Raw genomic sequence first — 15,685 nt, 5'->3', positions numbered from 1 at the left:
GTAAGTAATTGGCTTCTATCAGAAATCAAAGCTAATGACCTTATAATTATCACACTCACTCATATCACCTTTCTTGTAGAAGGGTTTACTCAAGTTTTTTTTTTAATCGCTAGGTAATCTTTAGTGATTTATCTCCAACTCCAAACCACCATATTAAAAAAAAATAATCATTTACCACACCATCAGCACCTGGGGCCTTATCATTTTAGTAGTGTCTCTAATTCTTCCAAGCAAAATAAATCTTCCTTCACTTCCTAAGTGCTACAAATCTTTTCATTCTTTTTTATATCTTTTCCTATAGCTTTATCACGGTTTAGTATATTCTCAAAATGTTCTATCTATCTCTCTTCAATACTTTCTTTATCACAAAAAGAGGCCCCGTTCCCACCATTACTTGGGACAAGTCCAGATTGACTATTCCCTCCCAATTTTTTAACATAGCTATACAATTTACTACTATATAAACCTATTCTATATAAACCCCTCCTTTTTTCTACTAAACTTAAAGCGTTGCACTAATATTCCTAGCTGCGTTTTTAACTTTCCTCCAGAGAACACCATCTACTATTTCACAAACTATTTTCCTAAAATTATTCCATTCATTTTCTACGTTGACAAATTTTAAACTTTTCCAGTTTGATATTCAACTGTTCCTGTAAAGTTTCTGTCAAATTCTCATCCTGGAGTCTACCTATGTCATAACTTGCCGAAAGATAGCTAACCCTCCCAAATTTCAGCTTTAAGTTAACCCTAGAAAACTGCTAGATGCTGATCTTTGCTTTTAATATCAGTAACAGCGCTCCTATGCACAAGGGCGTATCTAGGATTTTGGTTCGGGGGGGGGGGGGTCACAAAAAAAGTTTACAAAACGTATAAAAATTAGTTTATATGACATTTTTGCTACTTTTTTACGGGTCAGACACAAAATTCGGGGGAGGGGGGTTCAAACTCGGTAACCCTCCCTGGATGCAGCCTTGCCTATATACCCTGGTATCTTGTATTGATACTGACAGTCCTTGGTCTGCAATAACATAAAAAAATAAGGCTGATCGCCTTACTGTCATGTGAGTGCCATGTTAAGTTATGGGCCATTTTATGACTAAATACTGTGTGGTTTATAACTAGATTGTTATACCTACAAAGTTGCAGCAGTCTATAACCGTTGTTATTTTCCTTTCCTACATCAAAGTTACCTAGACTATAATACTATCTATCCCTATGTCTACCAATTTGAGCATTAAAATCCTCTAATAAAAACTTACACACTTTATAGCCCTAGAGAGGGGGATAGAATCACATTTTTGTGCAGTTTACTGTTTGGTCAGTCAGGTGAGTACCCAAAACAAATTTTCAGTATCGTTTTGGCGTCTGTTCAATGCAGTGCGATTCATTCCAATTTGGATATATTTAACTGATACCGTAATTGCAGCGAAAGAGACGGTCAATAAGCGATTAGTTCTTGTTATTGTTTTTTGTTAAGTAGGGAATTTTTTTAGTGAGGAAAAATGAAAGGGGTAAAAAAGTAAAGAAGGAAAGGGAAAAAGAGGAAGGAAAAAAAGGGGAAGGAAGGAAAGGAAGACAAGGGAAAAAAGGGAAAAAGGTGAGGTTTTTTTTTTTTTTTTATTTTTTTTTTTTTTTTTGTAAGGGATATGTAATATTGGGAAGGCAACAGTGTGTTTCACTTTTAGATCAGTACCAGAAAATAAAACCCAAGAGATTTTAGAGCTGAAATTCATCGATGGCTAAAACCTATAAGACGGAATTCTGGAAATGTGCGAGCGATAGATTCCGATGATTTTAGAAAGCTAGGAATAGTCTGTGTCGAACTGGTGTCCCCCATTATTGCCGACATAATGAGCGAAAAATGGAAAGATGAAGACCTAAAAGTTAATTTCAACAAAGAAAGATATCCTGTTACTTGCTACAGAGTAGGGAAAAGACCACTTGTGGCTGCTCTGAGGCGCCTGCCGGGTGGGGCAACAGAGCAGGATATCACAGCGGTCCTTGCAGGCTACGGAGAAGTTTTAAATATCCGGAGGAAAAAATACGAAGGAATAGGACTAATTGAAGTTTTCACTGGTCGAGCCAGAGCTTTGATGAATATAACAAAAGATATTCCTCCATCAATCATGTTGAAAAATGAGAAAATATTCGTTCGTTACAAAACGCAACCCAAATTGTGCTTTATCTGCCATGAGGCTAGCAACGAAGCTGAGCACTGCCCAAAAAAAAAGAAAAACTCGAACTGGATCAGTGGTTTGGAACCAAGAGAACAGTAGATCATTAACAGATCACCCCGATTTCCCCCCACTACCACCAAACCCCACGAATCACCCAAAGCAGCAAAACTTGCGAGGAATCACTCCAGTAGTTTCAAAAACGCCTGACTTTCGAACTCCAGAGATCCAAAAGCTTTCCCCGTCACAGGCAGTAGATATGGTCCAACAAGCTGTAGGAAGCTTAACCAACGAACAGACCACAAACCAAACAGACGCAACCCCAGAAAGTACAGAAAACAGGATAGCGGAGCCTAAAGGGGAAGTAACTAAAGAGAAACCAAAAAGAGAAATCCAAAGACCGATAGCGAAAAGAAAAGGCACAGAAATGACTGAATGCGGGGCATCAGTCCTTCCTGCCCCAGAAAAGAAAAAGGAAACTCCCAAAAGACAACTAAGCAATTCATCACTAATAGAAGAAAGTGAGAGGCCTGAAAAGAAAAAAGGGGCAAATATACCTACAAGGAAATGAACTTGAACATAGGAACATTGAACTTAAATGGTTTAAAGCAGTTGAAGCGGCAAGAAATGTTTTTAGATTACCTAAAAAGATCAAACTGGGACATCCTAGCCCTACAAGAACTAGACACTCCGAAAATAAAAACTTACAAAATTTACAATACATACTTTTCACCGCAGGCACAACACATGACATAGGCTTTATTATAAAAGAGGAATTAGAAGTGAATCCAGAGGATTTTGCATACGAGGAAGATGGTAAAATATGTTCTATGAAACTTAGTGGAATGACCCTTGTAAATGTACACATGCCATCAGGCACCAATAATGCAAAGGAGAGAGTTTTTGTAACTGAAACAATACTACCAAAGTACACACCACCAAATGGAAAAATAGTCTTACTGGGAGATTTTAACTGCGTATTAAGAGAAGACGACATTTCGGTAAAAAATAAGAAAGTTGCATGTAGACGTATAAATGAAACGCTTAAAAAATTTATTCAGACTTACAGTTTACTAGATGTATGGATAGAAAAAAATAATTGCATATCTTTTACAAGAGTGGGAACTCGCAGCGCAAGCCGTATTGCCAGAATTTATGTAACATCCAGAATAGAAAAATTAATTGGTCAAGTAATACACGAATATGTAACTTTTTCTGGTCACGCAGCTATGCCAATGATTGTTGGAAAACAAACAAAAGATCAAATAATAAAGCCTGTTTTTTGGAAGCTGCACCCAGACTCGCTTAAAGATAAGTGGGTAAGGAATCAAATCAAAGGAAAAATCCTGTATTTTATGTAAAAAGAAAAAAAAATCAAAAAGTCAACTGGAGAAGTGGTTTAAGATAAAAAGGGAGATAGCAAATTTAATACAAAAATTAGAAAGAACAATTAAAACAGAAAACACGACACATGAGAGTCACTTGAAAAGAGTTCTCACACAACTTAAAGCGGAAATAGATGGGAATGAAAACAGCACTATTATCGAGTATCAGGAAATTAAAAATGAACTAAAAAAAACTGGAAAATGAGCGTTTTGAACATTGGAAAAAAACAAATCGACCATTGGAAAAAACAAATAGCAATGATCCAGAAAGCAAAAATAAAAAGAGAAGAAAATGTAATGAAACGTTTGAAACAAGATGATGGAAAAATAATCGAAGAAGAGAAACAAATCCATGTGCAAGTCCGGGACTGTTACCGAAAGATATATAAGAGAAAAGAGAATCTGAGCATTGGAAGTTTTTTTTTTACAAGGTTTCTGCGTCTCAAATAAAGTAGCCGACCATGAAAATTAACTTTTATGTGAGAATATCACGGAACAGGAACTAAAACAAGCTCTGAAAGAAACAAAGAGTGGGAAAGCCCCAGGAAAGGATGGCCTTAGATATCAGTTCTACAAACTATTTTATAGTGAAATATCTGAAACGCTTTTAGGGGCGATGAATGAAATGATAAGAAAAGGAGCAGACAAAACCCAAACACTAGTAGTGATTACTTTGGTCACAAAAAAAGGAGACCCAGAGAAACTGGAAAATTGGAGACCGATTTCGCTACTGCCCTGCGATACTCGATTAGTTTCAAAAATATTGACTAATCGTCTAAAGGAGATTATTGGGAAGATATTAGGAGAGACTCAATACGGTGGGATAAGAGGCCGGAAAATACAGCATATACTTAGAATGCTGAGAGATCTATTCCTGGAAAAAAGAAGAAGAGCTTTTAAAACGTGAGCTTTTGTGGGTATTAATCAGCATAGATTTAATTAAAGCATATGACTCGGTAGAGAGAAATATTATGGATTTTGATGAAAGAGAAATTTTCTTTTTGTAAAGAGTTTATAAATTTTTTTAAGAACCTATATATAAATGCTACAGGCTAGATTTTTTGAATGGAGAAAAGACGAGACCAGTCCTACTTGAAATCAGCTTAAGACAAGGAGACCCGAGCTCGTAGTATCTTTTTGAGATATAGCTTGATCCTTTAATAAAATATATTAAAACATATATTACAGGTATACCCATTCACGGGGCACAGGTACTCAAGTCAGCAGCTTTTGTAGACGACGCAACTTTCTTAGCAAATGGATCTCAAGATGTACTAGAAGTAACTCGAGCCCTGAGATGGTATGAACAGCATTATAAGTTAAAGATCCACAAGAAAAAGAGCAACATGCTACCTCTAAGTGACAATGAAAAATGGAAAAAGAGCTTGGAAAATTTTTCTTGGTTACCAGTCGTGACGTCGACAAAAATACTTGGAGTTAATATTAGCACAGAAGGAAACATGTGGCAGAAGGCATGGTCTAAGAAAGTAGCAGAAATTCAGTACATGCTAAATGGCAATGAAAGAAAATCGGTCTTTGACAGTATTCCAAAGAGCAACATACATCAACATGTATTGCATCCCCCGACTCCTCTATCTTGCACCCATAACCCCCCTCCCGGATTCCCTGGCGACAGAAATTGAGAAACATTTGGAGGTTTGTATGGCATGGTAAGGTTGAAAAACTAAACAAGGGAATGCTTTATCAACCTAAAGATAAAGGGGGAAATGGAGTTTTAGATTTTCGGTCAGCCTGCAAGAACCTCCTAATAAGAAATACCATTGACTCCCTAAATGGAGGAAATTATTCTATTTTAACAAGAGAGTGGCTAATAAAAGCACTGAATGAAGAAGATTTTCCAGAAACAAAGATCCCAATGTATGCAGGAAAAATTTATAAATCTACACAACAGGAAAAAGAACATGGACTGTTAGAAGTAGAGGAAAAAATGAAAAAACATGTAATTATAAATTTGTCGGAATTGACAGAAAATAAACCAATTTATCACATAAAGTAGAATGAACATTTTTTAAATTTTTAAAAATCTTTTAGCAACCTCCACGCCTTCCCCATGGAAACAAGGGTGAGAGAAGTTATGTTTATGATAATACATAGGATTATGCCGTATAGAGATAGAATTGCGCGTTTTATTAGAAGTGAGAACACAAGGTGTCACCTCTGTTCAGAGGTGGTACTAGATGGACTATCTCATGAATTTTTGGAGTGTGAGAAAAATGAAAATATTTATAATTTTGTTTTTGAGATAGTAAGAAATTTAGGTGTAAGTATAGAAAGTGAGGAGGATAAAAAAAGGATTATAAAGTTAGATATAAGGGAAAAAACGGAGGATAAAAAGAAAAATATGGTGTGTTTTATAGTAGGAAATTTATGCCGGTATGTAGGGAATAGAAGAAAAAGGAAGGAAAAAATAAATATCGATATATTAAGAAAGTTTTTTGATAAATAAGTAGATTTTTTTAGAATAGATAATAGATTTGAGAAACATTTTGAAATTAATATTTATTAAAATATGTTTTATATATTTGATTTTTTTTTTTTTTTTGGAATTTGAGCAGTTTAAAAGGGTTTTTAGAAAATGAAGAAATAAAAGAAAAAAAATAAAAATGAAAAACTTTGTCTAAGTGGTGAGGGTATGTTTGTGTAAGATGATGTTCAGACAAAGTTTTTTATTTGGGCGTTTTTGAGGTATGAGCGAGAGTAATTTGGGGGGATGGGATTATAAGGTAAACAGAGGGATTTTGGAGGCAAATTAAAGTATTTTCTTGAAGTTTGATAGTTGGTGCCACCATGGAAGGGGTTCCCTATACCGGAAGCGGCCCTGCAAAGCGGCTAGGCAGATGTTGAATTAATGTTTGTTAATTGGTTGTAGAATGCCCCAAAATTAAATCTGTAAATTATTAACTTCTCAAATTTATATTTTGTTTGTATTGATAATGTAAATTTAAGAAATTTTGTAGGTTTTTTTTTTTTTTTTTTTAGTGTAGGTGGTACATAAATGTTGTTATCGGTTTCGGAAATAATGAAGTTAATAACACTGAGAGGTGAGGAGGTGGGTTAAAAAAAATTAAAAAAAAAAAAAAAAAAAAAAAAAAAAATGGTAAATATTTCCTCTGAATAATCCTCCTCCGTCTTGCAAAGCACCCAATTTTCAGAGCGATACTTGACCAATTTATATTCCAATATTCTAATCTTGGTTCGCAGACCTATCTTTCTGTTCTTCCGAACTTTTTCCAACTGTATAAAAAAATACCCTCTGCTTTGGCTATTCTAATTTTAACATCTTCACATGCGCGATCTTTACTAATAGCACTACCCATATAAGCAAAGCTGCCCATTTGATCGATCTTCTTGTTACCCAACATCACCTCTTTGCCTTCATTTATTCCCAATCAAAAGCGACATGGTCTTCTTAACGTTAATTTTCAAACCTTTTCTTACACCCTGAACTCCAAAAATCATTCAATTTGCTAACGTTTTTATTTAGGACACAGATTATAATCTAAGTCTAGGAGAGTTTAGCAGTGTGTTAAACGTTGTATGAAACTTCAAGGCCAAAAATCTCTAACACGATGCTTAAAACCCCATCTTGAATGATGACCTAACCCAATGACATCTTGAATGCTTGCTCTCTCAGTCCCTTTAGTTAGCGAAAATTAAAAAACGAGTTAAAACAACAAACTACCCAGTAAAAGAGTTTTCACTCAAACTGATTTTACTTAACAGAATTATTAATAAAAAATTATTTTAATAGTAATAGTTCTGAAGAGCTCTGTCTCCGTTCATCCAACCGTTCCTTCATTGTCCCCAAGTGTGTCTCTAGTTCTGCCCAGCGATCCCCCCATTTATAAATCTATACTTCAATGGAATATAATATCATCCAGTGTCGAGTTATCCACAAGTTTTCGCACGCTGTATAACAATGTTACTAAACTTTGATATTATAATTCTCTAAATTTTTAACCAATTTGCTTTAACTACCCGTGTTTTCTTTCCTTTTTTTCTCTTTTTCTCTCTTGTTCATTTTCAATTTTTTGTTGTTATGGTCCTCAACAAGTTTGCTTCCAGGATCTTTATTATTATTGGTGTTATGTTTTATTTTTATTTGAATAAATTGAACTCAATTCTTACTGTGGATAATGATATATACTTTTTATTTTTATTCAAACGTTAATAATATATTACAAAATCACATTTTAGGGAACTTTAAAAAGAGCTGGAAACCCCTAGTGTTTCTTATTCTTTTTCTCTAGTGCAAGCGCGGCCATGGGTCATAGAAGCGTCGAAATGACGTAACCAACTGAAGTTTTTGCAATTAGGGTTTTACTTCCCCCGTCCCTCCAAGGTGTGTATGAATTGGTCACTTCTTTGACGTCACGCGTTTGCTTCAGATCAATTAAGAAAACCCTTTCAATTCTCAGTTTTATGATTTAAGAGGTTCTTTAGTGGTTAAAGAGGCCCTTCGAAAATAATAGGCTATCTTTGACTGTATCACAAACCAGCCAGACCCTTTAAAAACTTTTTCGCTTTGTAGAAATCACAAATTTTGGACAATCTTCATACATTAACTACCCCATCCTCCTTTTATTAGTCTCTGATATCTCGTTGTCCGTAAAAAAAACAAAAAAAAACCGCACGGGGTTCTCAAAACGTTCCAATAAGTGACTCGAGAGGTACCATTGCTCTTTTATGGCCATTCTTTCTCGCAGACAATCTTGATTTTTATTTGTTTCCTCTACGTTCTCGATTACAATTTTCGGAGCCTCCCTTCTCCTGCCAGCCACTTGCCCTTGATTTTGTTTCCCCTACACCTCAGTTGCCCTTTTCTAGGCCTTCCTTTTATTGTTAACCTCATGTCCTATTTTTTATTATGGATCTTCGATTAGCCTTTTTGGGCCTTTTTTCTCTATTATCCTGCTTTTGTGCGATCTTATAAAATTAAAAACAAACGTGAATATATCCCTGAACTTTCATACACCTACAGAGAAATACATAACACATATACGTAATCGGATGAACTGAATTTTTATTCAATGTCACAGGGGGCTGCACGGTTGCTCACAGCTGAAAAAGTCAGAAGGATGGCGAGCTGCATAAGTGTATGACAAAAACCCTACCTATGCCTCCCTCAACCTATAAGCCAGACCACAGTCAGATTTAATTTTGGTCCCAAGCTTTGTATGCATTCGAAATTTCGGGACACTAAATACTACTTCTGACAGAATTTGGTCAAGATCTGCTAATCCTTCGGGTATACGTTTTAATGACATAAACACCATCCGCACTGGAAGGCTTCACTCTTGAGTATGTCTGGGAATTTTCCCCCAAGACTACTTTGATGACCAAAACTAAAACTAGCTTTCCTGCAGGTAAATTAAGCAAAATTTGCTGCTTTCCTGCAACAAATTTATTTTAATGGAAATTTCCCAATCCAATTTTGGGGCTGTGAAAAGGAATATGTCAATAGGATAATCTAAAAATGTGTGTTTTATTTTTAGTAGAATAAATTCAACTGTCCCTCAAAGCCCTGTATAAAAAAAAAAAAAAACTTAATAGAACTCCCATTAACTGCACGGTTTCCAGGGTATTTAGTACCGTCAGCATAAACTAATTACCTTAGGCATTTAATACCAAACCAATATTGCTACAACTTATGCGTATCAACGAAACGAAAACCGAAATTCTTCAATTTAACCCTCTCAACAGGAATTTTCAGTTCCCCCCTCCACCATCCCAAAGTGCATAGTCGGCAGTTATTCTCGGTGTTATGTTCAGCGTTGACTGTTTGTTTAGCCTCCACGTCGAAGGGGTAGTAAAAAATGCGAACTGTGCCATGCGTACCCTTTTACTGATGCGAAGATTTGGTTTTTTCGGTGCCGCAATTAAAAACAGCCTACCTGAAATATATTTGCCCGATATTAGAGTATGCGTGCCCTGTATGGGGTCCACAGGCTCAGAACACTGCCTATATGAGCGAAGTACTCGAATCAGTCCAGAAAAGAGCGGTGAAGGCCATACTGTCTGATCAGTACACCGATTACGAATAAGCACTGTCTCAACTAAATTTGCCGTCACTCCACGACCGCCGTTTTCAACTTATCTGTATATTTGGCCAGTTTCTTCTGACAAGTGATAAACACAGAAATATATTACCCTCAATGCTCACAAAAAAAGTAACTACAAGATCAAAAGCAACAAAGCTAGCCCAGCCCAAGTGTCGCACTAATCGCTTCAGCAATTCGTTTGTGCCTTTTTATGTTTCTGTCTATAATAAGTGACATGTGTATTAATTTTTTTGTGTCTTTGTTCACTTTGTAAATAATAGCGCGATTTAGTCGGGATTTAAACCCTGACTACGAAAGCTTTTATGTTAATAAATGATTCTGAAATGATTCTGATTCTGATTATGCGAGTTCAACCCTCAACCCCGTATTAAGCGTTACGAGAGAATCTTGTTTTATTTCCGATTCGTTTGTTAATAAATCCAATTTATTTTAATTACGGCCCCAAAGACCCGTCAAGACTTACAGAAAAAAATATCAGCAACAACATGGTTTACGGGTTACTCATTCTATATAAATAGTCTAAATATGTATCTATGAAGTCTATAAAAAATTAAATGCCGAATCAGTGCATATAACACCAATCCAGTTTTGCGACGGCCCAAAACGGCCTAAATTTTTTTTTTTTTTAGCCTCACTCTATTCAATAGATTGACCAGTCATAATTTTTCGGATTTTAACTCCAAAACAAATTCTTAGTCTTTGGAACGGTTTGGATACAAAAGTTCTACGGCATATTTAATTCAAACTTGCGTACTATGCATACCAGACTAATCTGTTCTATTTCACAAATAGTCTTGACATATGTTAATTTTATTTGACTCATTTTAATTTATTGACCTTGAAGCAGCACTGTCTGCTTTAAGTTTTTGTATTGCTATTTAATTGTTTTTTATTTTTGATCCTTGTTTTGTGTCTTCTTTTTTTGTCATTACATGCTCATGTCAGCTCCAGCTATTGTAGTGAATAAATATATTATATTCTAAATACTGCCGAAGAAAAACATATTCTCAGTGAATTTTCAGCTTCATTTATTCGATTTCTAAGATAATAGAACAATAACAGTCAAAACTCGAAAGCAAAAGTAAAGACATTAGCGACGACAAAGGAGAGAGAAAGTGAGAGAGAAATGAAAGCACTTAATTTAAATGAAATCCCTTCTCCTTTGTTGCAGCTAAAAGACGATCTTTTAATATCTCTTCACTTTCGTATTCAGGAAGCTTGAGATAATGTAAGCATGTATTCACAGACGGGTATCCTGGGGTTCCATTTGAGCTAACTTTCCTGACAACTGTCAAACGGGGGTAGAGGGATGATAGACCACCTGGTGGCAAGGAGGAACAGCCTGTTACGAACTGAACAAATGCCTTCTTCTCCAGTGGTTCCAAATCGGTGAGTACGTTTACAAACCTCAAGTATCCAGGACTAAAAGTAGAAACATTAAGATAATTAACACCACAACAAGACGAGAAAAAACTCAAGCAAAAGAAAAAACGAGGATATTTCCAGCCAGATAAAAAGCGAAAATGCAATGTAAATATTTCGGCCGAGACTTTCGCTCAGCCATCCTCAGCGCAAAGATAGAAAAATAATAAAAGACTATAAAAATTTATTTTAGTGGTTTTGTTTTATGGTCTTTTATGGTCCACATGTTTTTTTAGATTTCTCAAAAGTTTATCTCCCCTTACATCATACCTAATCATCAAACAAAGTCAATTTCCTTCCCAGGTAATTGGCTTTTATTATTTGAAAGGCCAAAGTGATTCAAAGGTCCTTAATACAAGCTCTGTATCAATAATGGACAGAAAATTAACGAGACAGGATTTTGAAAAAGTTGATTTGAAAAACAGCCAACATTTGTGGGTAAGTAGGGCCAACAATGAAACTTAGAAAGGATTATGTCATAAAAACAGATTTAGAAAACATTGGCACAGCTAGAGATGGAATGTCCCCCTCAGCCACCGAATTTTTTCACTAAAGTTTATCTTTCGCTTCAAAGAAAACAATATACATTTCTTAAAGTGTTCTCTTTGTCACAACTGTCCGAGGGAAAATCTATCTACTTAATTACATTCATCCTCACTTTTGTTTAAAAAAAAAGCAAAATTTATTTCCTTCAGAATGAAGGAAACCTATCAAATCAATTAACGTAAAGGAGCAATTTGACTATTGTTTCGACCGAATAAGATTCCTCAGAAACAACTCACCGAGTTCTGACAGAAAACTGACAGAATTTTCAGCTATGGTTGCTATGGTAAAAAGAACACAAAACCTGATTGGTTCTTCTATTTGAAATTTAAAACCAGTAAGAAGAACGAAAAGTTTCTGAATCAAAACCTTTTCTACAAATAAATTCATATGGTAAAGCATACCATAAATTAAATACGTAACCTAACCCTACCTAGGTACCTTTGTCACCTTTGTCCTTTGTTCTCTTTGTCACAATTGTCCGAGAGTAAATCTATCTACGTATTTACATTCATCCTCACTTTTGTTTAAAAAAAAAGCAAAATTTCAAATAATCTTTTTTTTTGTTTTTAATTATAGCTTAAATAAACACAACTAATTACCAGTAGACATTATTTTCAACGTTTTAATAAGCTTTCAGTAAAATTAAATTTAACTATATTATTAAAACCTATATTGCAATAACTTGGCGTAATAATTTTTTTTAGAATCTTTTGTATTTGCTTGCTCTGCTCCATTGAAACAAAACCAATTTATGTTTTTCTTTTCTTCTAGGAATAAGAAAACTTCAAGAATGCCTAGAAGGATTGATTCTCTTTTTAGAAGCAGTTATTGCGCATATGATGGCACTTACCCAATCATTTGAATTTGCTTGCTTTATGTATCACATATACATTTTGGGCTTGTAGACTTTTAGCCTTGCACGTGTCATTTTATTTCCATTTGTTTGATTTTTTTTTATTGCTTTTTTGCTACTATTTTTGTTTAGTTTGTTTTATTTAATTTTGTTATATATATATATAATTCGGATTTGCAATACATAAAATGTCTGCAATACATAAAAATAACTATGTGTGAACTATTTTTTAATTTAATTTTGTTCTATGCTTAGAATATTTTTGACATAAATTTTAAGATTCTTACGATTTTACTCGCATTTATCGTACATATTGCATTTTTTTTTTGAATAAGCTTAAGTTTTCTATTTGAAGACAAGGCCTACCAATCATTATTAGAGGCAGCATTTTTAACAGAGGAGATAAATTGAGGGCCTATCTGTTTGTAAATTATCAATGTTTTAGTCTTGAAAAGAAGCAAAAATCATCAAAAGAACCAAAATTCAGTAACATTAAGCAAAAATATAAAAAAAACATATTTTGTCCTATTTAACTATTTCAAAATCCTACTGGGAACGTACATTTTTGCATCACATGTAACCCCATGCTACTAAAACGAAAAATCATATTTGTAAAAAAAATCGGTTCATTTCTAATTTACGTAGATAGATTTTACTTTTTTCTTCAGCAGTGTTTAGAAAATTCATGTTTAAAAACACGCACCTAGCAAAATTACAAATTATACAGACCAAAAATTTACGTTTTTAACATCCCTTTGAAACATTCCTATCCCACACCGCAAATAAAGCATACTGAGATATTCCTATCGAGTCTTAGCTTAATTTGGATGATGGAAAACAAGTTGTAATATGGCCTATTAAATTGGTCTCTGTGGAAAACTCCCATGACCCCTCAACAAAGACGTCTTCTGATGTCTTTAAAGCCGCCGGGGTCAAGGGTGGTCGGGGGGGGGGGAGTTTCCAAGGGAGCGGAAAAAAGCAAAAGAAAGTTCTTGAGAAGTAGAAACAGCCACTAGAACAACGTGTTAGTCTTTTCACTTGAGACTCGTACATCATAATGCTAGAGTAAAGCGTCCAACAAGACAATAAAAAAACAACTATTTCTTGTCTTTTTAACTAGTGATACCTCCCTAGATATGGAAGCTCTGTACAAAACTTGTTAACAGCCAACTGTTCCTTCAAACTCATAATTATGAGCTATTTAAATCCCTCTTTTATTGCTTAGCAACAGAAGAAAATGAACAAAAGCAAATGCTACCTACCTATCTTTGCTATACCCCAGTTTAGGCTCTGTATAATTCAGAATGTCTTCTCGGGTCCAATTTGGGGCTTGTTCGCCGCAGAGCACCTTCCGAAGTTCGTTTGGTGTGAATGCAGCTAATCGTTCCAGGGGAACAACTTTCTCAATGCCTCGTTTGAGAGCCTCGACCTGACGACGGACGCCAGAAGATAAACAAAAGTCTGACGTTAGACGAACATATTGACGAGCATTTGCGTATGTTACCTATATAAAATAAGACAAATAATGAGTAAAGTTAACACAAATAATATATTTACTAGAGTAAAGAAAAGATAATGACATTTAATGACGTTTTTACGTTGATTAAACGTCTCTAGACATAAAAATTACAACGAAAACAGTTAGTAAGGTTATCAAAAGATTGTATACCCAATATAAATATATAACAATATATAACAATATTTAACAAATATTAACAATATTTTAATAATGTAAATACGCAAAATATTTATAACTCTTTTTTTAGATCAGCTTTTGTTTAAGGGACTGACTAAGTAAATACGTAGATACTGGTTTTTAAATGACAAGCTTAAAAATTTTGTATCGCAGATTTTCCACATCCTTAAGAAATCGAAGTACGACTTTGACGTCGGACAGTCGAATACAACTGACCAGAATTGAAAATTTAGCAATTCATACTACAAAAGTAGTTATCAATTTAGAAGTTAGCTCCTGGGAAACTATGGAAAGCCCATATCGCGTCACACCTCAATAGTTAAATTTTCACAAATATATTTCCATAGTTTCGTTTTAATTTTTTTTTACTATTTTTAAGGACCTCCCCCTTTATGCTATAACTAAAATCTAATTGAAACCAGGCGGGATTATACCCACTCCCAAAAGAGAAGGCGCAAAAAAAAAATTATGAGTGTGCTAAAGAAAGTGTGCAAAAAGCAAATCTCAGGGTTGATTTTAGAAATGATTTCTATTTAATTACTTAAAATACCAAGTGTGTCAAAATGAATTTTTTTTGTTTGCTCCCTGACTCTATCTGAGCTATATTCATACATGAAAATAGGATTTCTGACGATTTTTCTTTGGGTTGTTTAAAAATTACGAAAATAATTTTGGTTGCGCAAGCTTCACCGTTGTTGTCACGCTGAATAGGAAAAAAAAATAAGCATATGCTAATTCGCTAAACTTGACATAATAAAGTAATAAAAGTGATCATTGGAAATACATGTAATAAGGTGTAAGAAAATCAGATGTAATACACATATTCATCCTATGGATATGCGTAAATGCATAAATATAAAAAAAACAAGTCATGTTCTTGTAGGTAAGTCTATTAAACAACAGGCTAATTTGAAGCGTTAATTTTGATTAAATTCACCAACAACCATGTTAATGCGTAGCTTAAAATGAGCGAAAGAACCTGACCGACAAATTACAGATCGGTCTCTTTCTACAAAAATGACGGGAAACGAACAGAAGAAGGTGCAGAAAAACGTTTGAACTTTTAGAACAAGTACAAAGTTTATCAAATTAATTATTGTTTGTCATTATGTTGTCACTAAGGTTTGTTTGAATTTCACATCCAGTTCTGCTCAAGCGATTACATGATAGTTTCCACTTGGTGCTGCTACGAGACTGCTCAATATTTTCCTTCTAGAGATAGGGGACTTAAAACAACTTATGGAAACAGAGAGATCCATTTCCTTCCCACACCATGGGGGTGTGGGATGGAACTACTTCCGATTATATCGAGAAAAGTGCTTTATATTTATTTAACTCCATTTAAAATAAGCTAAATAACTAAAAGCCTTTTACACGTGGAGCAAATTGCTTCACAGCTAATAAGAGTCTCCATTCTTCTTTCTTTTCTAAATTAATTAACCAACATTATGATTGGTTCCCATGGCAAAACCTTCACTCTCTTCAGTGGCGGCAATTCAAAAAATCTAGGGGAGGGGGGGGGA

At 34.6% G+C, this 15,685-nt stretch overlaps 1 protein-coding gene across 4 annotated transcripts in view; it reads right to left on the bottom strand.

Moving 5' to 3' along the window:
* Positions 1–10,656: 10,656 nt before the first annotated feature.
* The window catches only part of Ufd4 (ubiquitin fusion-degradation 4-like), a 145,854-nt gene continuing 140,825 nt past the window's right edge, over positions 10,657–15,685 (bottom strand). For all 4 annotated transcript variants that reach the window (XM_089092565.1, XM_089092563.1, XM_089092564.1 and 1 more), the window contains 2 exons: positions 13,729–13,970; positions 10,657–11,067 (listed from right to left, as the gene is read on the bottom strand). In XM_089092565.1, coding sequence (XP_088948691.1) covers positions 10,782–11,067; positions 13,729–13,970 — 528 coding nt within the window. In that variant the 3' untranslated portion in view covers positions 10,657–10,781. The remainder of the gene's footprint in view (positions 11,068–13,728; positions 13,971–15,685) is intronic.

This window comes from Artemia sp. Qi Xiang Cuo, chromosome 7 (genome assembly GCF_049724085.1).
Source record: "Artemia sp. Qi Xiang Cuo chromosome 7, ASM4972408v1, whole genome shotgun sequence".
NCBI lineage: Eukaryota > Metazoa > Arthropoda > Branchiopoda > Anostraca > Artemiidae > Artemia > Artemia sp. Qi Xiang Cuo.
This window is presented reverse-complemented; position numbering and strand designations above follow the sequence as displayed.